Source organism: Saccoglossus kowalevskii, chromosome 22 (genome assembly GCF_978046115.1).
Source record: "Saccoglossus kowalevskii chromosome 22, keSacKowa6.1, whole genome shotgun sequence".
NCBI classification, from domain to species: domain Eukaryota; kingdom Metazoa; phylum Hemichordata; class Enteropneusta; family Harrimaniidae; genus Saccoglossus; species Saccoglossus kowalevskii.
The window spans coordinates 28,686,203-28,712,298 of NC_140662.1; the positions used below are offsets into that span (position 1 = coordinate 28,686,203).

General features: G+C 36.6%; 3 protein-coding genes across 3 annotated transcripts; 1 reads left to right on the plus strand and 2 right to left on the minus strand.

Moving 5' to 3' along the window:
* Window positions 1-6,278: 6,278 nt before the first annotated feature.
* Window positions 6,279-12,099, plus strand: LOC100368785 (cytochrome P450 2U1-like). The gene is made up of 3 exons (XM_002735685.2): window positions 6,279-6,653; window positions 9,543-10,526; window positions 10,924-12,099. The coding sequence occupies exons 1-3, from the start codon at window positions 6,305-6,307 to the stop codon at window positions 11,100-11,102; spliced, it is 1,512 nt and encodes a 503-aa protein (XP_002735731.2). The 5' UTR covers window positions 6,279-6,304; the 3' UTR covers window positions 11,103-12,099.
* An 8,288-nt stretch (window positions 12,100-20,387) lies between these two features.
* LOC144353806 (uncharacterized) lies at window positions 20,388-21,809 on the minus strand. Its single transcript, XM_085495873.1, has one exon. The coding sequence runs from the start codon at window positions 21,807-21,809 to the stop codon at window positions 20,388-20,390; it is 1,422 nt and encodes a 473-aa protein (XP_085351999.1).
* A 201-nt stretch (window positions 21,810-22,010) lies between these two features.
* On the minus strand, window positions 22,011-25,540 carry LOC146729489 (uncharacterized). Its single transcript, XM_085495874.1, has 2 exons — window positions 22,795-25,540; window positions 22,011-22,645 (listed from the first exon to the last, which is right to left on the minus strand). Exons 1-2 carry the CDS (start codon window positions 25,538-25,540, stop codon window positions 22,011-22,013), a joined length of 3,381 nt encoding a protein of 1,126 aa, XP_085352000.1.
* Between the last annotated feature and the right edge of the window lie 556 nt (window positions 25,541-26,096).

The window sequence follows — 26,096 nt, forward strand, 5'->3', positions numbered from 1 at the left end:
TCTTATGTCACCACATGGTTTGGGAATTATCACTACTGGGCTGACCCATGGAGTTGAACCCACTGCTTCCTCTATAATATCTAACTTGATCAGCTCATCCAATTTTGACTCTAGCTTTGACATCATGCTAAATGGTATACGCCTAGGATTTTGAACCACTGGGGTCACCGACTTATCAATATGTATCGTAGCTTGATACCCCTTTAGTTTACCTATACCATCAAAACACCTTGGAAAACTATTAAAAATATACTTAGTGTTAACTGTATAAGCATGTAAACCTACTTTCAAAACCCCTAGTTTCTCAGCTGTTAAACAGCCTAATCTATGGCTACCTCTAATTACATAGAATTCAACTTACAGTCAATTCAATTACAGTCTTCTATTTCAGCTGTGGTACAAAATTTGCCTAAAATATCTAATGACTTCTCAGATGCATAAGAGAACAGCTTCTTTGATTGCAGCTCGGTTTTACACTTAATACCCTTTGTTTTCAGTGCTAATACTATAGTCTTTTTATTAATCTCATTATACACTTGTTATTAAACGCACCAATAACAATCATTCATGGTTATTTCAATCTTTATATTACATTTTTATTATTTCTGCATTGTTGATATAAATGTAGCTTCAGAATGTGAATAACCACTTGGAATTCCTACTGAATTTTGGGACGCCATCAATTCAAGGAAATGCTTTCCTCATTTCATTCCCAAATATTTAAATAAATAGTTGAATGTTAAAACTATCATTTATACATGTACCATAAGTTAATAAATAATATTCTAACAAAATCCTTTGAAAATCAAAAGTTTACCATTCAATCTATTGGTATCTAATTACCTTTGCCTGACTCACTGCACTGATGATCAATGGGACAATTGTTTTCTTTGGGGAAGAAACTTGTGTTAACTCCATGTAGGATTTAGCAAAGAATTGCGGGATAGAACATTGCACTAAACAATATCACCATAACATTTTTAAAAATAACTTGTGCGTTGCTTGAAAACAGGAGAGGTAAAAAGCTGATTTTAACATAGGGCTGTTTGGAAACGATGTGAGCCCCCTCCAAATAAGTGCCCTCTACAGTTCTATCCCACAACTCTTTGCAAAACCAAATACTCTCATGTCCCAAATAAACGTACCGGTACGTTTATTTTTTCCCCGAAAAATTCAACCTGGTACATTCTTATTTGGGACGGTACGTTTATTTATTTTTTCTTGATTAAAAAAAAATCGTGCCTTTTTATAACAGATGGCACTAAAACATCGGTAAATCTCTTGCGTGTTTTTTTCACCATGAAGTCGCTGAGTTGTCATTAACATATTTAAATGCGCTACGGTAATTTGAACACGTTGGCACCATCCAGCATTTTGATTGGTTAACGTAATGTAATGAGCCTTGATACATTTTGTAATAAAAAAGATCTAGGGCAAAAGAAGGTAAATGCGTTTTGTAACATTCGAAAGACATTTTATTTTCAGATTATATCAGATAATGGAAGTGAGTTTTGCGTGCCAATATATTACTGTACAATGGTGACATTATAATCTTATGATAATTGTTAATATTCTAATAAATACGTTAGACATAATATCATACGAGCCTGTATTTTTATTGCATCGCCAATCGCTGGAACTCAGTAGAAATGCAACATGGGTAAAAGATTTAGAATCACTGTTCCGAGTTTAATTGAACTGTCTAAGTATGCTAATTGGCTAATTTGAATATGATTTGCCCTGTGCTCAATTGTATCCTTGTACATTTTTCTAGAGCTAAAGATATATCGATTCTTGCTAAGTATGCTTATTCACCATTGCTGTTTGAAGCTATATTGATTTCAGTATATTCTCACTAAGTTTTTTTTTTCAATTTCAATTTTTTTAATACATTATCGTAAAGCGAGGACGCTTTAATTTAAATCGATTGTACCATGTCATATCGCTCGTACTGACACCCGTCATGGACTTGGTCAGGATTCGCACGGGTGGCGCTTGTATTGAAACAATATCAAGCGTATCTTCACATTGCTATCTACAAGCGTGGTTTATAAAACAATATCCGTGTCGCTTTTAGCAAGTATGTGTTATATGGGCAGCTGCTGTATATGACACCACTTGTAACAATATCATTCGTGAACATTATCACCTGCGACAAATTTACCCACGATGTGGAGGTGCTAATATCATTTTTGTAATTTGTATTCAATGTATTTTATTCAATGTATTTCGGGAAACTTATGCGGATGTATTGAATCACTTTCCTATCATAAAAGGTGTTCAATTTGGATCACGTGATTTCGCTTATAAAAAGACATGTTACTTGAGACTTAGAGAGACACAGATATAGACTCAGGGAGAGACACCGGACCTAGTCCGCTTGTTTGCTCTCTGGGCTTGGCCGTTGGGCCAACGCCCAGATACAACATTTGTACTTATCTGATGTCAAGACTCCGAATAAAGATCTTCGGTTCATACCATCCCCGGTTATAGTCTCAATCCTTCCCTGACAACAGTATGCGTTTTGTGTACTGCTGGTTGGGCACAATAATGCTAAGCTTATGGGGTAATATCTTGATTGAAAAACAGACGGCATATATATAATAATATATAATTTTGCGGTATTTTACGGGGTATTTTCATCCTATCACATTAGGAATTCCAAATATGGAATGATTACGCACGTAAGCGTCCTTTAATAATAAAAACAAACATGGCTCCCACAAAGGTTTGACCGGACTCAACACAAAGTAGTTCGCTGATTCTGTTCTAAACATTTTGAATTTCAGTATTCCCATGATGAAGGAAAAGGTGTACTCAGACAGTACACCGTCGGTCGATACTCCCGTTGTACTGTCTTCGTGCATACTTTGAGATATTCTCGTAATAGTCTTGTATTATTTTCTACTCAAAGCGGAAGGGTCGTCACTAAGCGACGATAACAACGCATGCTAAAAACGCAAAGGCTCATGGGTAGACGCGTGTTTGTAAACAATGACATGCTATGGTCAACAGAAGCATGCGTATGTGACGACTCCCCCGCTTTAATACTGTTATAATGTTTATGTACTTCGTCGAGAACGAAAAATAATTGCGATACTGATAAACAGCTGTCCTTTAATCGCTTTAATTGGATATAACATTGACATATAACAATAAATGTATGATTGTTGATGAAAAGTATATCATAAATTTATCCGAAAGTGAAATTAAAGGATTTGCTTTCTTCCTACTTTTCGTCTATTTCCGGTTATATCGAAATTCAGTGAAAAAAACAGGAAATATTATAACCGCACACACGCTGAACATTTCCGTTTCCTAGTCGCACAAATGCATGAATTGTTTGTAGGTGTATCATTCCGATCACATGTTTCCACTCTACATCACCTACAACACTCCTAATATTCATTACAAGCATATACAATATAAGCTAACAACCTGATAGTTTGTAATATTTGGGATTCGGTTATGGTAGCGTCATCAGCTGATATTGCAAACGGCGCGTTTCCAGTTTCTTGAACCACCCCACATTGTTACGAGTGGGAAAACCTTGGGGTGGAGGATGAATAAATCGCCCACAACTTGGAAAGATAACGATAAAATTCTATATGCTAATACATGAGCCGCAGCATGCGTTAAGTTATACATATATTACCATCTATATCTATCCAGAATTTTAATGGCTACTTTTAAGTTACAATACGTTTTTATTTGATATATCACATGATATGATAGTTGAGCATTTTCTGCACAAATAATGATGAACTCAGGCATTTGCGTCGTCGTTTCCCTATATATGCAAATTAGCATATTGTTTATCCATTGGAGGACATCACAAACAATCTGCAATTTCTTGCCTGCAAGGTTGTGGGCAAACGTTTGGCTCTATGTAATCCATGATATATATATATATGTGGGTTAGACCTATTACACATTTCGTACATTTTAATGAAAAACACTTTTAATATGATGTTAGGTAATATTGGACAATATTGCAGCTTCCACTGCTATTTGTTGTACCCACTGCTATAACTGGGCTACATGTTATAATGAATCTACCATTACCGAGTACATTAAACAAAACATATTAGTCAGGGCTGGACGTACGCGAATATAAACAACTGAATAAATAAAGCGGCTCGTTGTTTGTTATATATATTGTTATTCTTTCTGTTAAATGGTAGTGGTTGATACAGTCTTTTATTGTGTATTGTCAGAACAATGACATAATAATCAGAACAGAATGATCAAATCGCATATTTAAAGGTCGGGGTTGAAAGATCGTATTTATCTTGTAACAATGCGTGAGCATATACTCTAGAGGTATATCTAAGGTCACTTTGACTTGTATCACTGGAAAGCAGTGTGAAGCTAGTAAGTACGCTATAACAACATGCAGTAAAAGCTGGCACATAATGTCGTAAAACAGCGTTTGTTTGTATTTATTTTTCTCTACGCAGTTATGGTCTGATACAAATCATAAAACGGGTAATTGCTGGTATTAATATTTAAATAAAACATTCAATTATATAACACTTATATGCTCGCTATTTTGGGAGAAAAGACGCTGCCCTACTATTCGATCAATATTTGACATTTTACTAAATCGGCTGCAGTCAATTCAAAAAACAACATTAGATAAATAGCTTTCCAGTAACTGTCCAGCCCAGATCGCTAACGTCCTTCACTCATTGCAAATTCAAATTTATTTTTTCGTGAGATAATATAATATCAATCGAGAAACAAATAACAGTAGATTAAGTCACCATATTGCACAATCTATTGCCACTCTCTTACCACGCTCGGGTGATCTCGTGTTTAATCCAACTAATGCAATCTTTGTATTTGTGTTTATGTTTACTCAAACCGTAACAGCTATTGCAAAGTCATATTTATTTTCTCATATGATATATCAATCGAAAGTAAAATATGCATAGATTAAAAATACGTAATTTGTGACATAAATAAGATTGATACATTTTTGAAAAAGTAAATATGATGTTGAAATGGTCGAATATACGCGATATCAAGATTATTTGACCGAAAACGTCACAAATTAGCAAGGTTCAGGGAAAAATTGGAGAGCGGAGGCGTGTTGTGTGATTAACATATTTTAAATCTACTGTTATATTTCTCCCCGAGTCGATTGATATATCACATGGGAAAGTGTTTTTAATGACTGCAGTAGTTGTTAAAAACATAAATATATACAAAGATTTGGGCGTGGCTACGGATGTTGAAGAGTACTTTTTTTTAATGATATATCACATTACAAGATAAATTAATTTTTGAAATGTCAGCAGCTGATTTAAATAAATATATTATCGAATTTTGTTTAAATGTTGAATATTGGCCAAGTTTATGGCGTCATTACAAGCTGACACATTTTAGTATTTTATCGGTTGATGTTAAATATTGAAAAATAATAAAATTACTGCTACCGATTTGATTAAATTTGTTTGTTTTTGCACAATCTGAAATATTGACTGTGTTTAGAGCGTAAGGTACATAGTGGCAATGTGTGGTTTTGCGCTGGAGTGTGATATATTAATAATTTATTTGTTTTTTGTATTATGATTGCTTTATAAGATGTGTAACTAACCTTAATTTTAGAAGGACTTCAACAGGTTTAACACGAACAAGAATACGATAAATTAGTAAAGTTTATTTTAACATAACTGTTTTCAAACTGCATGGTTAAACAACAAAGTAAATTAGCAAGATACATTAATGTTATGATTTGAGCCATACTATTAATTATTGTGCAGCAAAAAAAAAGAAAAACGAAACAAACCATGAAGTTATTGCGTGCCAGCTTCTATTGCATGAAGTCAAACCGTGCCAGCATCTATCGCATGAAGTTATTGCGTGCCAGCTTCTATTGCATGAAGTTATTGCGTGCCAGCTTATATTACATTCAGTTATTGCGTGCCAGCTTCTGTTGCATGAAGTTATTGCGTGCCAGCTTATATTACATTCAGTTATTGCGTGCCAGCTTCTATTGCATGAAGTTATTGCGTGCCAGCTTCTATTGCATGAAGTTATTGCGTGCCAGCTTATATTACATTCAGTTATTGCGTGCCAGCTTCTATTGCATGAAGTTATTGCGTGCCAGCTTCTGTTGCATGAAGTTATTGCGTGCCAGCTTCTATTGCATGAAGTTATTGCGTGCCAGCTTTATATTGTCTTCGGTGTATATTCAATGCCATGTTGCGTGTGGTAATCGTCTATTAGTCGTATATGCATTGTTCCGGGTTGATATATGCCCAATTTCAAAATGGTCGTGTTTGAAAAGTTGACTACAATGCTGCAGGATTTATTCGATATTCAAATGATCTTAGTGACTGTGGTCGTCTTTATATGTATATATTGGATGATACAACGTCTACAAAACACAAAACATACTAATCTTCCGCCGGGTCCTCGAGGCCTTCTGTTAATTCAAAATCTGATTGGTTTAGCCAATCCGACCACCTTTCAGACACTACGCAGCCTGGCTGGTAAATACGGTGATGTATTTTCCTTGTATCTTGGTCAACAACTCATTGTCGTGCTGAATAGCTATGAGACGATACACGAAGCCCTGGTGAAAAACTCTGACAGCTTTTCAGAAAGACCACAGTTGCCTGTCAAATTAGGAACGTTAAATACCGGTAAGATTTGTATTTACAGTGTAAGTTGATTCGTAATTACTTAAGCTGATTGGTGGCAAGTATTGATTATTTCATGTATCGTGTATATACACCACAAAACTATTTTCCAACACCAACCTTAATTATTTTATGAAATGTAAAATGAACTCGACTCAGCACTATCTGGCGTCACAGCTATATGTAGTTCTTTTAAAGGTCCTTAATTTATATTTACATTCGAAAACACACGTGTTCATGACGTCACTGAAAATTCGAGTCGTGTTATGGAGCTCTAATTTTCTTCTATGTGCAAAATTGTAGTCGGATAAGCGTTTTTGTTTGTAATATCATACATATATTGCCTGTTCATGGCTACGATACAGGGGTTTCAAACGATAAATTGTGTAGTTTTAACACCATTTACCCGAGAACGACATACACGCATATTCAGAGTGTATAACCACGTGGCCACAAATAAACCGACTATAATAATTTAATAGTCTTAAATATACATAAATAGCAAATTATGCCTTCATTTGAAAAAAAAAACTGTCCTTTATCCGGCACAGAGAGTCGTGCAAAGATAAAACTATAATATTTGGGGTAAAACACTCATAGCAAAACCATAGCATAGTATTACTATATTACTAGTTACTGTCTCATTAAGGATTCAGTACATTTTTTTTTTGGCAAAAATTAAACAATTATTTTTAGAATTTTATTTATATCTATCAATTTTCGATGAACATTTCATGGCGATATCATGCGTATATACGTAAAACAGACAAAATTAACAAACCGCATTATATTATGACTAAATTAGCATATTTGCATGTATTTCATATAATTAATAAATCACACAGCAAAATGTGAAATATTTTTAGAATATCCTTAACGGACGTCAAAACACCATTTAAAAAAATATTGCAGCAACTCCACAATTTATCCATGGATAAGTGACATTGTGTCTATCTTTGTTTTAATTCTGACATCAAAATAATCAAATGAGAACTGTTTAGTGGACATTCATCATATTTATTTAGCACACTTCCCTACTTCGTTAGATCCTCTTCACAGAGGCTTTGTATAATCAGGCATACGACGATATACCATTAGCTGCTGTACATGTGTTTCTTGTTATTGTTTTGATGAGTCGAGCAATCTTTGTTGTAAGGGCCTCAAATTCAGTACAGATGACGGGGAACTGGGAGCTCTTAATGATTGTTCTTGAAAGTCAGCTTGATTTGACCTTTTTTGACATTCTCTATCCCGGTGTCTGATGTTTGCAGCTGGTGTACGATTGCCACTCTTGTCTGAATCAAATACATTAATGGAGTGGTTGTTCTATTCTTTAACATTCTGAATTTGAGAGATTGGTGTAGGGGCATTAACCCTTGTGAAATCAAGGCAGTCAAGGTTAGGGTACTCATCAGGGGGTGTTTTATATCGTCTTGAAAACAATTTGTGTATATTCTTCATTGGTGTATTTGTTTTCAAACATTAAATCCAATTGCTCCACCAATATTTGTAAACATTTCTGTTATATACCATTATATATAATTTGTACATGTCAAAACAATGTATACAGATTTAGATTAGCCTTGTTTGACCTTGTTTTTGAAAATTTGGAAGTCAAAGAGGTGAAAGAAAGATGTTTTTCAGATGAGTCCAATGATGTTACTAACCTAAACTGACTTCTCAGTGCTAAGTCTCATGGGAATTATGCAAATATCCTTAATAAATCCTGTTTATATCAATGTCTACAATATCAATAATTATGTGTAATACAAATTAAATGGCGCCCTCAATAATCAAACTTTACTTAGCTCACAAATATAGTGTCAACAAATACAACACAACAGCCTCATTTGCATAATCAACCTCAGATTTGTGATGAACAATGAACTCTGTAAGTAATCGAGGGACCAACCTTTGCACACAAATAGAACAGTTAACTTTAAATTGTTAAAATGTACGCTAAATTTATCAATTTAATGTTTAAAAATAATGACAACTACAACTCCGTAAAACATTCGTACCCAGTGCTGGTGTTCGAAAAAGCCTGAAAAAAATAATGATTTTATTTAATGCCAAACTTAGTTTAGATTATTATTGGGGGAGGTATGTTCTGTAAAGTATCTGATTTGTAATTTTTGATTAATGGGTGTGTTTTTTTCATTCTAGTTTTAATAAGTTTACGAGGGGATTCTCCATAATAGCGTTTGAGATAGTGTTATTGAAGGGACATGTTTTGAAATACATACAATTGATAGTACTTGACATCCCTGTGATCGAAATGGTTAGGCTGGGACAAAAAGGTCTCAACATCTTTCAAGAAATGGTACTATGATGCGTCTTTTTATAGCCTTTTAAGCCCTCAAACGCGCCTAGCGTTATAATCAATTGTAAACTGGGTAATTCGTGAAAATAAAATAAAAAATAAAAGTATCAAACACGAATACAAGAAATGTATTTCTCTTTCTTGCGTTCTCGCATTAGAGTGAAAGTGGCCAGTCTCGCTAGTGTTTATACTCATATATACCAACTCTAAATAGTTCGCCCCTGCACAATAGTTACCAAGTTGTTGCAACTAGCAAATATATGTACCACCGCACTAGATACAACGATAGTATTGAACAAAATATAGACAATATAGACTTCTTTCATGTATTGAATATTTCATGCACATTTGCACTGCTTTTGAGTATGAAAACATTGGAACACTGTTATAGTGATCGTGCAATTGACATTTTAGATGAATATAGTTTTTGGTTTAAATTGAAAAATATCAACATATCATCGTTATGTTCAATAACATGTATTTGACAGGATTGCTCGATAGTTGAATGAAGGTTAAACTGAATCAGAAAGGTAATTTATGTTGTGCTTATTCATTTCTTTTACTTGTAGGGGTGGTATTGGCGAATGGGAAGCCCTGGAAATTCAAACGTAAAATGTTCATCAGTGCATTGCGTACATTTGGAATGGGCAAGTCGGTAATGCAGGAAAGAATCTTAGACGAAGTTCAACATCTTCTGATCGAGTTTGAAGACCACCATGGTGGACCATTTGATCCTATAGCTCACGTGACCAATTCTGTATACAATGTAATTTGCTCTATTACAATTGGTGAGCGGTTTGATTACACTGATGAACGTTTTGTGAAATGTATGAATTGTCTCGACACTTTGTTCAACCTCGCTCCTACATATTTCGGGATAGGTTTTCTGTTTCCCGGTTCTGGCCGACTGTTAGATATATTCTTGGGACCAAAACAAACTCGGAACAACACCCTAATTTATGAACTCATTGAACCATTCATCAAAGAACACGATCAGACATATGATCCAAATAATCTAAGAGATTTAATTGATGCATTTTTGAAGATGGAAAAAGAATGGAATCAACAATACCCCAATGAGAGTATGGGAGATCGTGGATTAAACTTCAAGTATTATCAAATATACGGTCTAATTCTTGACACATTTGGCGCTGGAACAGAAACAACAACTACAACATTGTTGTGGGGGTTGCTGTTCCTTGTGAAAAACCCGAACGTGCAGTCAAAAATCCAAGATGAGTTAGATACCATCGTTGGTCGAAATCGTTCTCCAAAAGTATGTGACAAACCAAATCTACCCTATACCGAAGCCACGATTACTGAAATACTTCGAATGGCGAGTACAGTTCCGCTGTCTATTCCGCGATGGACTGCATGTGATACAACTGTTTCTGGTTACGACATTCCTAAAGATACTTTTGTGTGGCCTAACATATATAGTGTATTGCACGATCCAATCCGGTGGTCTAATCCGGATCAGTTCAACCCAGACAGGTTTCTGGATTCACATGGTAAATTCGTCAGACCTGATGTATTCATTCCATTTGGTTCAGGTGAGTGAATTTTAATAATGCAATATTAACCAAGTATACTTGGCTACTTCAACATAAAACTCAAATTATCACGTACGTAACGCCAATAATTTTTTCGTCTTCGTAATGTAGTGTTTTTGTGTGTTGTCCATGATCTCATTAGGCGTGGATCACTGTTTCTATTGAATGAAAATCCCTACGGATAGTTTATCCGTAACAACCCAACATGAGGAACATTTCTGGGATTTCGTTTTAAAAAGTAAAAAAACACCCTAAGCTTCACACATTATATACTATATCGTCTATTCAATAAATAAATAATTTCTCAGCATTGATATATCATTGGTAACTGTAGAGGAAACATCTAGAGCCTGCTTTGTCACTTTACTCCTTTCCAATCTATATTTTTTATTTATAGGTTCTCGTGTTTGTTTGGGGGAGCAACTCGCAAAAATGAAGTTATTTCTCATACTATCGTCTATTGTGCAGAAATATAATTTGGTGATAGACGAGAAATATCCTTTACCGCCGATAGAGGCCAGGATGCACCTGACATTGCAGCCGCCGAGATACAAACTGCGGGCAATTAAGCGATAAAAGCATGTTTTTTTGCGTGAAAGTTTCAAACGTAAAATTGTTCCTTGTTACACGTGTCGTGTATGTTAAACAAACTATTGTTTATTTGACATTGCAATTACCCGATCTTTGTTAAATCATCTAAAAATCCTTGAAGTGAACAATTTGCAGGTTTCTGGAACATGTCAGATTTATCCGCCATTGTGTCGTCCTCGTTCGCAGTTGATTGTTATAAAACAACTATGACAACCCTCCAAGTATCCATTTGATTTAATTCCAAGTGTTTACAGGTGAACGTTCGACGGTGTCTGTAGCGTTATTGACGTAGTCGACAAAACATATAAAGCGTACTTGAAGCCCGTAAATTGTATAAGTATGACGTTCAGTGTTGGTCCTATGCTCGATGTATGCTTGATGGACTATCGACGTAAAATCGACTCTTTATCCAGTATGATGTTATTGGAGTTTAATATACGAATATCAATAATGAAATTCGGAATTATGTTCTGGACGAATACATTCATTGAACCATTTTAAATATAAAATAAATATAGAATACCGGTATATGGTTAGTAAAACTATATAATTACAATATTTAAGCACTTAGCTAGAATGAGAAAGAGAGTTTGTAATGACCTCATACATTACTTGGTAAATTGTCAAGGCAATATCATTAGTTCATGTACCTTATAATCATTGTAAATGGTTAGACATTATATTGAAACCGGAAAGCAAATAAATAATTACACAAATTTGACAAAAGAGAACAAATTGATAATTATAATGGGAAATAAAAACATTGCAATGAATATTTCATTGGCCAAATTTATAAAAACAAACATGTTGTCGACATAGCATACTCATTGTACGTTTAAACTTTAAATAAGACCGCATCACCCCGTAGTAGGAGCATAATTGTAAATGTAATGTACTTTCGTGTGTTTAATTTTGTAATTTGTTTTCACTTTTTATTGTTAATCATTTTTTATTGTCTTTAGTTTTTAGTGATCTTACTGTACATTCCATATAATATATATATATATATATATATATATATATATATATATATATATATATATATATATATATATATATATATATATATATATATATATATATATATATATATATATATATATATATATATATATATATATATATATATTAGTGTAACTATATAAATTACAAGTAACCTGTAGAATGCTGTGTGGGTAATATTTTTATATTGATTTTTGTTGCATTTGCAGCAAATAGTTACCAAACAATGAGAAATCTATAGGATTGGATATACCTCTCAGCTGGCTTCACATGCATAGTTCAAGACTGCCTAACCGGTGCTTATACCAGGATTTAGTTGCAGCACTGTGGTCTGTGGTTACAGCTTCATTTTCCGAGTAATCACAAGAAATTGACATTACAATAGAAAATAAAAGACTGGCACTCCCATACAATTAATAGCAAGTGAAATTCCTGGAATTGAAACATAGATTTTGAAGTCACTGATGTAGGCATTAAATAACTTCAAGTTGGCATAAAGACGAGGTAGTTTATTTAATCAGTGCTGAACTAGAGGTTGAAATTATAATTAAGTTCGTTGTCATATAATTTGTTTATTTAAATTTCTCCTGAATTCAAATAGAATACACTGGTGAAGGGATGTTTTTGAGGTGTGGTTACATTGTGTATGGAGTGGTAGGGTTGGGTGTCATATAATTTTTTCATTTTCAACTCTCATGAAATCACACAGAATTTCACTTAATTTATTTTCGATGAAAAGTTTTCAAGCATACGGTGTGAATCAAATTTTCACTGTGCTGTGTCAAGTCTCAATAGAGTATGAGGGAAATGGCATTTTCACTGGAATTTATTTTAGCGGAAAAATGATCACAGTGAAAGGAAGTATTCCACATTATTACATATATACTGCAGTTTATTTTGATTCGTCCCTGAAATCAAAATCGGTACTTCCACACCCCATATGCAAATGAGGTCTGAGAGCGAATAAAGTAGTCCGTTCAAGAGTAGCGTTTTTCGAAACATAGCAGAAATAAACAATATTTAGAAGTACGATACTTTACGTTTGGGTACATGAATATATTTGCCGAGTGAAATGAAATTTGAACAACAGTAATGGTACTTCTAAGCAGTAACTTATTTTGACTAAAACTAATTTGCATATCACCCATGCAATGATGTTTTTGGTATTTTCACGGTCAATATGCAAATGAACATGGTATTGGCGATTCGCTCCACTTGGATTGCCCTTAAAATCACTTTAAGTTTGTGTATCTCTGTGTGTGTGTGATTTCTAGTGTTTTCACGTATTAATTCTTCTGTGATTTGTTTGGCTTGGCCGATTTCGCTCAAACTTAGCAGGTAGGTCACACCTTCACCCTAGTTATCAGGAAATGTATCTCCTACAAATTTTGGATACAACACCTCAGACATAACTCATTTTGCTCAGCTTGAGTGTGGGCACAAAGTTACTATTGGTAAAATCTGAAAACAAATTCTGACCACCGTTTCCATGGAAACAGCCAACAACTGAATTTGTTAATACCTTCACGCCAAATGTATCACACCCTACATTTCTATGATTAAAAAGCATGGACGTAGCTCATTCTAATCCGCTTGAGTGTGGGCAACAATTTACTGAGATTTTTTTTGGCTTGGCTAATTTTGTTTATAATTGACAGGCAGGTCGTACCGTCACTAATTGGCAAAACAATCCTGGTCCACAGCTACCATGGCAACAGCCAAAAACTGTTTTTGAATACTTTCGACCCCAAATTTATTACCTCCCACTAGTCTTATATTCATGCCTTTTATTTTGGCTACGTTGCACACCGGTAAGAGATCGCCGACGCCGACATTGTTACACTGTATCAACGTAATCCCGACGCAACTTTGAACTTTGAATGAACTGTAAATGCTGCCTGCAATCTAGAAAATACTATCGGTTGGAAATAAATTTAAGGGATTGTTCAGTTACTCTGGCCTGGGGGGGGGTCGACAGATTCCATTTTGTCAGCTGTAAATCTCAGTTGACCCACCCCTATCAACAACAAAAAGTGGGCGACCCCCTAACATTATATTTTAAAACATGCTGACCCCCCCCCCCCGGAAAACAAAGAAACATTAACAGTTTTGGATCAGACATGATTACAAAATGTATGATGTGCATTGAAAATATCGTGGTTTGCCGTAATTTTTAGTGTTTGCATTTAATAGACCAGTCACCTTAGGAGGGAAGGGGAAGCATAAAGCCAAAAAACGACTACAGAAAAGGCTGCAGGAAGTAGGGAAATCTATGCTGCTAAAGATAGTAAATAAAAACAAAGCTGTGGAGTACTCACTTGATAAACGCCCTTATAAGATAGGAAAAGAGGATTTGAATCTAGGCGGTTTAAAAACTAATTTGGATTTAATATATCTTTCATATCTTATAGACCAGGAAAGCTTTACACCTGAAGCACAGTCTGTGCTTATGAAAACAAAGGACACTTTGATTTTTGTATAAATTTGTGTTGGATTTTGGTATTTTACAGAGCAAAATATGCATATTTAAAAGTTAAAAAAACAAAAAAACTATTTATTTAGGCATGAATCCATTTAACTTTTTTGATTTGCTGAACAAAAACTGTCACTGCTCTTTGTACTAAGTGCTGTGTTTTTCCGTCTCCAGCTACAATTGGATAAATCCAGTAAATATCTTATACAATGGTGACTTCAGACTTTAAATAAAATAATCTGATATCACATGGACTTGGGATGTGTTCAAAACTTAACTGTATAATTGCATGGGGCTCTGCCGCATTGCATAATCTGTTAGTTATTTGTCAACTTCAACCCCAAAATATTTAGCCTATAACATTTTTTGCATCAACAAATTTATAGGCAATATGGGTAATAGTTATTTTTAAGAACACATTTGTACGATTAACTTTTTAATCTATTGTTCTGAAATAAAATTTAAAAAAATATATATGCATAAGCGCGTGTGTGAATTGTGGAAAACAGGGTGACCCCCCATTCGCAAAATCAAAAACAGGGTAACCCCCCCCCGCTACTGATCCACCCCCCAGGCCGAAGTAACTGACCAATCCCTAACAACAGCATACGTCCTAGCAATAAAATAAAATGACTTCTAAGGACTGAATGTTTTTTTGCGAACTTTGTATACGGTGCCCGGTTTTAGTTATAAACCGACGTTAGCTTCACGTTCATGTCCTACCATGGCAACAGCCGAAAACATATTGCTAGTTTTTTTTTAGTGGAGTGGATCGCCAACCGGCTTGTTTTCATTGGCAAAATCGTTCAGCAACATGTTTGGCATAATAGGTGTACATCACATGGACTACTACGATTGAGAGAACTTTATGTATGTTGAATGAGTTTTAAAAACCCCGAAGGGCTCTTGGAAGATCCACCCGCAGTAAAATTAGCGATTGCCATGGAGGCGCAACCATCAACATCAAAATCCCAGGAGGTTTCTGCTGGCGACGTTACCCAGTTCCAAATAAAGATCACCAACGCCAAATAACAACATTTTAACCGGTAATCAAGATTAATTCAATCCACGGCTAACAAGCAACATCACAAGTAAAGTTGTAGCGTGAAGCTCAGCGACTACTGCTGACAACATAGGATAGGATAGGATAGGATAGGATAGGATATTTTATTTGGAACGTACACAAAAACAATGCTTGAGTAAAGTCCAACGTAAGAAACATACAGTATCACAACTAATCTAAAATAATTTTAAAATCTGAAAAACAAAATTAGCTAAAATACTACAAATATATTTGTCTACACTAGAGAAAACATTAATAAACAATTCTCCATTTGGTAATGTTTGATAGTCAAAATTCTGTGTTCTGAAAAACTGTCACAATGAAAAAAGTAATGTTTTTCATCACCCACATCCTTAGAGTCACATTTGTTACATACCCTGTCAATTTTATTTATTCCCCTGTGACGACCTGTAAGTCATGCTTGCGTGCCTTCACCATTGTATTCAAACGAATCACGTGGTGTGCCGTTCTCTTTCAAACCCGGGATTCGATCAATAGGGGAGTTTCAGTAAAAAAAAACACATTGCAAATCATGCAAATTCAACATTTTCAAACCAGTATACTAAAACAGAAATGCTCAGCGATGCAAAAGAAGGATAGATGTTACTTTTCATTATACACATCTCTGTTGATACAATCCCTCACATATTCTATTCCCAGTTATACCTGCGTAAATGGATTAGCCTCTTTTGATATTGACATTCAGACTAAACTCACGTGACAGGCTGTTAAAATTGGCTGTTGCATACACTTTCGCCGGTCTGGAAAATGTGTTTAGTTAGCTCTCATTCAAGTAACAATGTAGATTTCCCAGTGGGAGTGAAACTATTCGACTCTGCCATTAAAAAATAGGGGTGTTTTGAGCAAAAAACGAATAACCCTGGAGTGCACACAACACACTGAATTTCGGAACAAATCTTGCATTATTTACAGCAGCAGAATACCACAGAAATATCAGACGAAACATGGAAACACTATATATATATGTATTTCGGCCTGAACCCTCTCTATTGCAATTCCAGGAATTACCCCCCATATGTGCAACCATTTTCCACCTTGGTACCACCCAAGCCTGAAAACAAAATCTTAAAGCGAACCTAAATGCGGCCTTAATTTATAGTTGTGTATATTCTAAACTGTAATCGAAATAATATTGCAGTGGTTTAATTTTGTTTTAATTATAACTGTAGCTTGGATAGGCATTTGAAGTGCTTGCCATGGAGGCCATTCATGGAGGGGAATAATTAACGAACGAACATATTTAACATCCGGGTACTTTTCAAAGCTATGACGTTTTAGTATCTGATCGCATTCGTATACGCCATTGTACATAACCATTCATGCTGCTAAGCATTGTGTACTATTAGTATAAACTCAACTTTTATATGCACAATGTGCTTTTTAAAACTTGGGTTAGAGCCTTATGCGTTTGAAACACAGTATTCTGAGAGTGAAAGCCCAATTGCGTTAAAGTACCGTACTTCCCCGATCGTAAGCCCCTCCCGAGTATGAAGCCCATCCCTATGTTTTTACTTGGTATTTATTTATTGGTTTTTACTGGGCGTCGACGATATTCTTTAAAATATGCGTGTAAAAGGTGTGTTTCATTTCATAATAATCGTGATTGGCATGTTAGTTTGGTTCATGCTTTTAGTTTTATGAGAAAACTCGCATTAATTTCAAGTTCAGAGTACATGGCGAACGTACACAACGTGATTCGCATCGTTTCTATTCTGTCATTTACTCAGGATAAACATCGATGTTGCAATTCTGGAGTAATCCATATTCTATGAGTAGTAGCCTTCGAAAAGCCAAAAATGTGATCGTCAAGGCGTGTACCTGGTTATTGGGCATGGTTTACTTTGAGACTATCATGACAGGCCTAGGGTGAACGATGAGACATGTTGGCGACCGAGAAAGGTGTTTAAATTCTTCCTCCACACTCAGTTTACCCACGGTTACTATTAACCGTCGTTTATATCTCGGAAATTGCGAATCGCCAGTTTTTAGGGGGAAAAATCATCTTTTTTTCGTTGCAATCAGTGCTACAGATCGCATTTTAACATTGCGGTAATTCACTTCCGCATTGCGCTAAAAATATCATCGTCAATAATCGGAAAATTTCATCATTACGACACGTCATTTTGATTGGTTAATGAAAGACATGACCTGTTATGTCAAAGGAAGTTGTTCCAGGTCAAATCGTGCTGAAAAACCTCATGGTGGAAAATTGTTTTGCGTCGAGAGTTTGCGTACGATCGAAAACATACCAAAACGAAGATAATGATAAATGCCTTCGTCCACTGTTGCCTCACAGACCCTACCCATTATTTCACCGTAAATTCAGACGGTATGTAAATCGTATTGTAATAAAATGTGTGTGTTTTTTATGAACATGTTTGTTTCTTCATTGTAAGTATCGTTCAAATCAATGACGCATTTTTTTCAAAAATAAGTATTATTTTCCCGAGCCCGGCGTGGTGAACGAATATTTTTGTTTTGGATGATTTTTCGTTGTTTGCAAGATGGTTACAGTGTTTAACCCCAAAACAAAATCATTTTTTCTGAGTTGGTCCTCGAGTACAAGCTCATCCCTTACTTTTCCTTTACGTGTTCATGCCCCCGGGCTTATGATCAGGGGAGTACGGTATACTGTGACGATTCAGATCAGTCCAGTGTGAGTGATGAGAGTATATCGTTGACGATGCCCCTTGTTCGGATGAAAGTTTTATTTCAAATTACACGGAAGTCTGTGAACAATCTGCTTGGTGTTCCTGTGACGCTTGTCCCATGATTTGCCATTGCAGCCCCGTGAATACATGGACGAAAATGTTTCCACCACCACCCTACGAACTCAAGATTGCATACTCCAGCATCCATACTTTGAATAATTTGCACGCCGCACAGTGCAGTACTGGAAACAGCATTTATTAGACAGTTAGACAAAAAACAAAACAAAATGCCTGTCTCGATCAATCGCACATCCATAATGTTTGTATGTTGATATGCTTGTAAATAACATTAACGTAAAAGTCGAAACAACCTAAACTAGAAGTCAATTCACCAGTCCAGCCAGCTATGGCTCCCTAAGTTGCTTATATTTAATCAGATACTATTTCGTCATCATGCTTTGTTACCTTACCTGTTTATACCACATGAGGGCGTTTTTTTTATGGCAAGATGGCGCAAACGGAAGTCCTTCGCAGGTTTATGGTTTCTCATATTTAAATCATCATAACTCTGAAGATAATCATTTTTTTAATTTTTTTTTTCAAATTTATAATCAATATACATAACTTGATAAATACAAACACCAAAATAGGCTCTATTTAGTTCCCCTTTAATACCACGCTGAAGCGTTTGGTAATAATAGTTCAAATGAGAGAGGTAGTTTGTAATGTCTATAGAAGTTCTTACTTTACGACGACTAATAATGGTTATAAAACTAAGTGAAACAATAGTGTTCCGATTACATTATACATTTTGTGACTAATGAAAACACATTCTATTTCATACACTTACGATGGTTTTGAAAATTATAAACGATTGATTTATCAGTGTTATGTAGTAAATGCGAGGAATTAATACAGTATTAATGGAATAATTTTCGCGATTTAGTTCTCATACACAAATGCACCCAAGTACAACTTGTGCATTTCAACTTGATAATGATTACAAATAAAACATATATGAATATACAAGTGAATTTTTAGTTGTCTTCTCTACTCACTGTGGTAAACTACTATGTGGTTATTCAGGTTAATCAACATTTGTGCCATTTGGCGTCGCACGTTTATGTTACGCGAATCTATGGGAAGAACCATAGCTCTTCTGTGTCGATAAAAATATTAAATCTAAATAATAAATTCAATGACACAAAATATGTCAGAAATAACTAAGATACCATCACAAAGACTAAAGACTGACACAAAAAGAGCTATGGAAACAGAGCTAATGCCAAGTGTGTATGTTTTCTGTTGAGTTTTGTTTCTGTGGGAAAAGGTTCGACGTATGTGTGTGTGTGTGAGAGAGTAAAACAAGGCGATGTTGACTGTTTCAAACCTGAAGAAGAACTGCTTTATTTCTCAGTAATACAGAGATAATTAACACGTGTTGTTTATACAGTTGAAGTAAACAACTACTACTAATACTAAACATAAATTCAGACATGAAAGGCGGCATTAAAACTATCTACACACAGGATGTTGCCTAATCTATCTACTAATACCAGACATGAACAATATGCGGTAAGAGTTTGTTTGATGGCGGCAGCGTTTGAGATAATACGACTACACAGATTTTCCGACACTCCGGGCCGGCGAGATAATAAACGATCAAAGTGAAAATTAAGAATTAATACAAATATCGAAACAATAACACGAGAAAATATAATAACAATTCGAACATCTACGCGGTAATCCAAAAAAAGTAGTATAAATTCAATACGTATGTGAATACAAGTATATAGAGAATGTGTAAATTAAAAATAAACGAAAGAATTTAGATACAACAAACGAACTAATGTCAAGCACACTGTTTACAGTACAGTACGATATACAGATTACATATTGTCTTAACTCGAGAGTCTAATAAATTCCTCTGCATTGAGTGCAGCCATTCTTTTTGGACGCGTTGTTTTCACATTTTCTATTGTTCGTTGAGTCGCTGAAATTGTATCGCTGACGGACGAACTGTTAAAACTAACATCTTGTACTTCAAGGGGGTACAGTTTTTATATCGGTCGATTTGTAATGCCGGTCTTTGTCCTTATGATCGCGGATCTAACTAGGTTATCATTACTATGTACAAGTCGTTGTACGACAGCAAGTTGCCAGTTAACACGTTTGTTAGTGTCCGAATGAACTTGTACAACATCTCCGACTTTGATTACGTTATTCGAATGTCCCCTGTCAGTTATTTGCGCGTGTCTTTCTCGTAGCGTCTGCAAGTATTCATTTCGCCATCTCTGCCAGAAATGTTCGTGGAGTTTGTCTAGATGTATAGCGCGTTTCTGGAGCGTGGATCGTTCGTTGCCGTAACTCGGATCGAGTAACTCGTCGTCATCGATGACGTCATGAGGTAATTGTGTGATCAAACGCCTGTACAACAAGTGTGAAGGTGTGAGGGGCGATGGGTCTTCATTGTTTCCCGAAACATACGTTAATGGTCTGTCATTTATAACAGATTCAACCTCCGTGAGAATAGTGGTCAGTTCGTCTAAGTACACACAGGATTTTCCCAATATTTTTCTTAGACACGCTTTTGTAATGCCGATTAGACGTTCGTAAAAGCCACCAAACCAGGGAGCACGTTTTGGAATGAATTTCCACGTAACTCCCTTATTTCCAAGATAGCCTTTCACTGATTCATTGTTCACTAGCCGTTCAATTTCCTGCGCGGCGGCGAGAAATGTTGATGCGTTATCCGACACTAAGTATTTAGGTAGAGATCGTCTGGCTGCGAAGCGTCTGAATGCGCGAAGGAAAGCGTCGGCAGTCATGTCAGTCACTAGTTCAAGATGAACTGCGCGAGTAACTGCACAAGTGAAAAGACATATATACGATTTGTTGTGTTTGGAAGTTGGAGTTCGATAATAAAGTGTACCTGTGTAGTCTAGTCCTGTAATTGTGAAGGGCACACTCTCTTCTAAGCGGAAGTTTGGGAGCGGTGGCGTAGCAGGTTTCGCGTATGGTTTTCCGCCGAATTTCAGGCATTTCACGCAGTTGCGGATCACGGCGTTAACGGCTTGTCGAATGCGTGGAATCCATAGCTGTTGTCTTATGAATGTTACTGTTGTCATTGTCCCCGCGTGTAGCACTGCTTCATGCGCGTTTCTTATTACAAGTTTGGTGTACGCGTGTTTTGGCGGAAGTAGTATTGGGTGTTTTGCGGAGTATTCAATAACTGCGTTTTGTAGGCGACCACCACATCTCAAGATACCACTGTCATCTACGAATAACTGTAATTGTCTAATTAAAGGAGGTCGCGATTTCGTATGGGTTCTCAGTGCGCGAATCTCGTCTGAATAGCATATTAGCTGAACCGATTTAATCCATAACGTTTCGGCGTGTTTAAGTTCTTGTGCTGAAATGTGTTCCTTCGATTGTGAGTTGCCATGTTTAAGCCTGGAGATGAAACGTAGCACAAGGATCATAACTCGCAGCAAACGATTGAGTGAACTGAAACGTTGAATATCTATGACGTTATGTATTCCGGGTTGTGAATAAGTCGATTTGGAGTTCGCTTCATCTGTGTTATTCTGAGTATACGTATCTTGACGGTTTTCTGATTCGATGGCACATGATAACACAGCACTGTCAAATGTGTCACTAATTGGCCAATCGCCAGTTGGGAGTCATTCAGGGCCGTTCCACCATAATTTCGACTCGTGGAGTGCCTTAGTGGTAATACCGCGTGTTTGTAAATCCGCCGGGTTTTCCTTGGTAGGACAATATCGAATATCGTCAAATGTGGCTTTGCGAATTTCACGAACACGGTTTTCTACAAACGTTGGTAGTTTCTTACTTCCCTTGATCCAATGAATTGTAATTTGACTATCGGACCATAAGACTTTCTTGGTAATGTTCACATTAGTCAGTGCTTGTTGTACGTATAGTCCGAATCGCGCGCCGATTAAAGTAGCCATTAGTTCTAATCTCGGTAGTGTTAAGTTTTTGGGCGGTGCGAGTCTTGTTTTCGATATAATAAGTGAAGTATTATTTCCATGTTGAAGATACAGCACAGCACCATATGCCTTTGATCTGTCGTCAGCAAATACATGTAGTGTACATTCAGGGTTAGGTTCATTACTACTGATGCACCGTCTGGTGATATCAATGTCTCTAGCGGAGTTCAGCTCGGTGTTGATTTTAATCCATTCATTTTTTAGTAGTCCCGGAAGGGGTTCATCCCAATCAAACTTTTCTTTCCACAGTTGTTGAAGAAATAGTTTAGCGCGAACATGGATTGGTGAGAGAAACCCAAGCGGGTCTACAGCGCGAAAACCATTTTAGCCACTTCCCGTTTTGTGATAACTGTGGTTACGGTAGATTTGCGTGCTTCGGGATATGTCAGGCGGTCGTCAACGGTATTCCATTTAAGGCTGAGTACATTGACAATATCATTCAGGTCGTTCTTACTTTGCTGTTCAAATAATTTGCGTAGTTCCCCGTCGTTGGTTGCCCATGATCTAAGGGTAAAACCTGCGCGTTTCATGGTGTCGTTTGCGGTTTCGTAATATTCTTTGGCCAACGTTGACTGTGTACTATTGATACCGCTAATCACATTGTCTACGTAGATATTTCGTTTGATGTCGTCCGCTACAGGGGTCTCTTCGGAATCCAGGTGCGTTTTGACAACCGAATTTAGAATAAATGGCGAACTGGCTGAGCCAAATAACACTGACGCAAACTGATATACGACAAAGTCACTTTCTGTGTCCGTGGGATCGCTTAACCATAGAAATTTTGTGTATTTACGGTCATGTTCTGCCAGTTGTACGTTAAGAAACGCCTTCTCTATGTCACTTGTGAACGCGATCTTATTGACACGGAATCGGATTAAAATTTCCACCAAGTCGTTGATCAATGAAGGACCTGTTTCTAAGCAATCGTTGAGGCTTGGATTAGGATATTGCGTACAACTACAGTCGTATACTATTCGTATTGGCGTGGTTGTCGAATACTTTGCAACAGAGTGGTGTGGTATATAATGTCCTTCCTCTGGATTGTCTTCCTTAATTTTTTCAATGAATCCCCGTGACAATTGGTCAGAAATGATTTCATTGTAAGTGTGCAACAGCTCCGGTGAAAGGCGTCGCACCATTGATCTCGTACAGGCTTGACAAATATTAAAATTTGTAGGAAGGGGAGGATGATCTTCCTTCCATGGTAGACTAGCTACATATTTGTCATCCCTGGTGCGGGTCAAATTATTTTCTTTGAACTCTTCGAAATCAGTCTGACGGGAGTGTTCTTTGTGAGAAATACCGATGGCTTCTAAGTCCCAATATCGCGAGAAATTGAGTTCGTCGTTAGTACTGCCTACCATAACCTTTAAACACGTAGCGTTCATAACTGATGTATTGTTATGTATGTTGGTCGGTCCAGATAGAAGATAGCCCAATTTCGACTGAACTGCAGTTGGCCCAGGACCCCGAATCACGTTATCTTGCACAATGGACCAATAGTAGTCGGCACCTATCAAAAGCCCTATTTCGAAAGTGTCCTTTTCGACATGAGGTGCGAGTGGTAGTTTTTGTAGATATTCGTATTTAGAAACAGTAACACTCACGTAATTAGTGACTGGAGTGGAAATTCTTGGTACAACCAGGGCGTCAATAGAAACCGGTCCTTGCTTTGTTTGTAGGGTGATATGAACAATAGGTCTTGCTTGAACAGTCGTCTTGTTAGCACCAAATGTAGCGAGATTTAGGTTTTCTGTTCGGCATTTCCGGGTGTCAATCTGAAGACTGTCCGCTATATCTTGGGTAACAAACGTGCGCTGGGCGCCTTCGTCTAGTAATATGTTGACAGAAGTTCCCTTTCTTGAACTGGAGATAGTTGCAGAGACAGTTTTCAGTAATACTGGACTGGTAGTTGGTGTCAGTTTGACGTGTGTGTCTTCAATACCGGAAGTTTGTGATTTCACGGGTGTCTTCTTAGCATTGTCGCAGAGCGTAGAATGGTGTTTCCCGTGACAGAATTTACAGCGATATTTAGACTTGCACTCGTGTACTTTATGGTGTCCTAAGCAATTAAAGCACAATCTGTCTCTTTTCACTATAGCCATACGTTTATCGGGTCCAATTATGATTTCACAAGCATGTGCTGAGTGGGCGGCTTTGCAGTATGCGCATTTGATGGGTCTAGGATTGAAATCGGAATATCTGTTTGACTTGTATCCAACATGAAAAGATGTTGTAGAGGGTGAATATTTTTCAGTGGCGTGTTGTTCATTGAATTGTTCTATCGGTTTACCCGCTTGTCTAGCTTGGATTTCTTTGTGTATGGCTTTCTTCAATTCTGTTATCGACCAGGCGTTATTACCATGTTCGCGTAAAATCTGGGTTCTTGTATTTGCAGGCAACTTCTCGAAAATAATCGGAACAAGTAGATCGCCATAGGAATCCTCCTTTTTACCAAGAGATCGCAATCCACGAATGTAGGTTTCTAGATTGTTGTAAAAATTTGTCATACTTGATAAAGAATTATCGGATGGTTGTAGCTCCCATAATGCCTTCATGTAGCTAGAAATAATCTTATGTGGTTGACCATACCTTTGTTCTAAGAGTGTCAGTGCTTCTGAGTAGTTTGCGTTGGTTAACTGCAGACCTTCGACAGTTCTTGCTGCTTCACCACTTAGTTGTGTCATCAAGTACTGGAATTTTTGGATGTTTTCCAGACTAGAGTCATTATCTACGGACGACCTAAAGGCGTCAATGAACGTGGTCCATTTCAGAATGTTACCTTCAAACGTTGGTAACTGTAACTTGGGTAGGTTGACCGTTCTTGTTGTTCTTGATGTCATCGAAGTATCGGGTGATGTGGGTGTCTCTGTTACCGGTCTTTGTTCAGTGTTTCTCTCTAGAAAGCTTTGGAAATGCACCAAAGTTTCGTTTATCTTGATTCCGTAGTTATCTGCTTCTTCGAATATTTTGGCGTATACTTCATCGTTTTCGGCTTCATCCAGTATTTTGTCATCGCATTCTTGAATGGTCTTTAGACGTTGCCTTATATCTTGTATTGTTGCAGTCATCACATCTTTATCGGATGTCAGGAATTCGTCTTTTTGCATGAGTTCTTCGGCTTTGTGAATCTGTTTGTTCATCTGTCCTCTGTTGCCCTTACGCTTCTTGCTTGCTTTCTGACCGTCAGTTTCTGCCATATCGATGATGTCTTGGTTTACTCTCTGTTTCAGTTCAAGATCCTGGTCTCGGCACCATAAATTCTAATGTGGGAAAAGGTTCGACGTATGTGTGTGTGCGAGAGAGTAAAACAAGGCGATGTTGACTGTTTCAAACCTGAAGAAGAACTGCTTTATTTCTCAGTAATACAGAGATAATTAACATGTGTTGTTTATACAGTTGAAGTAAACAACTACTACTAATACTAAACATAAATTCAGACATGAAAGGCGGCATTAAAACTATCTACACACAGGATGTTGCGTAATCTATCTACTAATACCAGCCATGAACAATATGCGGTAAGAGTTTGTTTGATGGCGGCAGCGTTTGAGATAATACGACTACACAGATTTTCCGACAGTTTCTTTGTGTTATAAATAAATTGACACAAACACTAAAAAGGCATTCAATTTGCACCCGATTTAGTTTTTTATCTTTATCTTATCTAGCACAACATGCGTAATAATTGCGTGATATGTGTTCACTCCAGACAGTTGGTGATTGCACTCGCTTCCTTTATATAAGTGAAGAGTT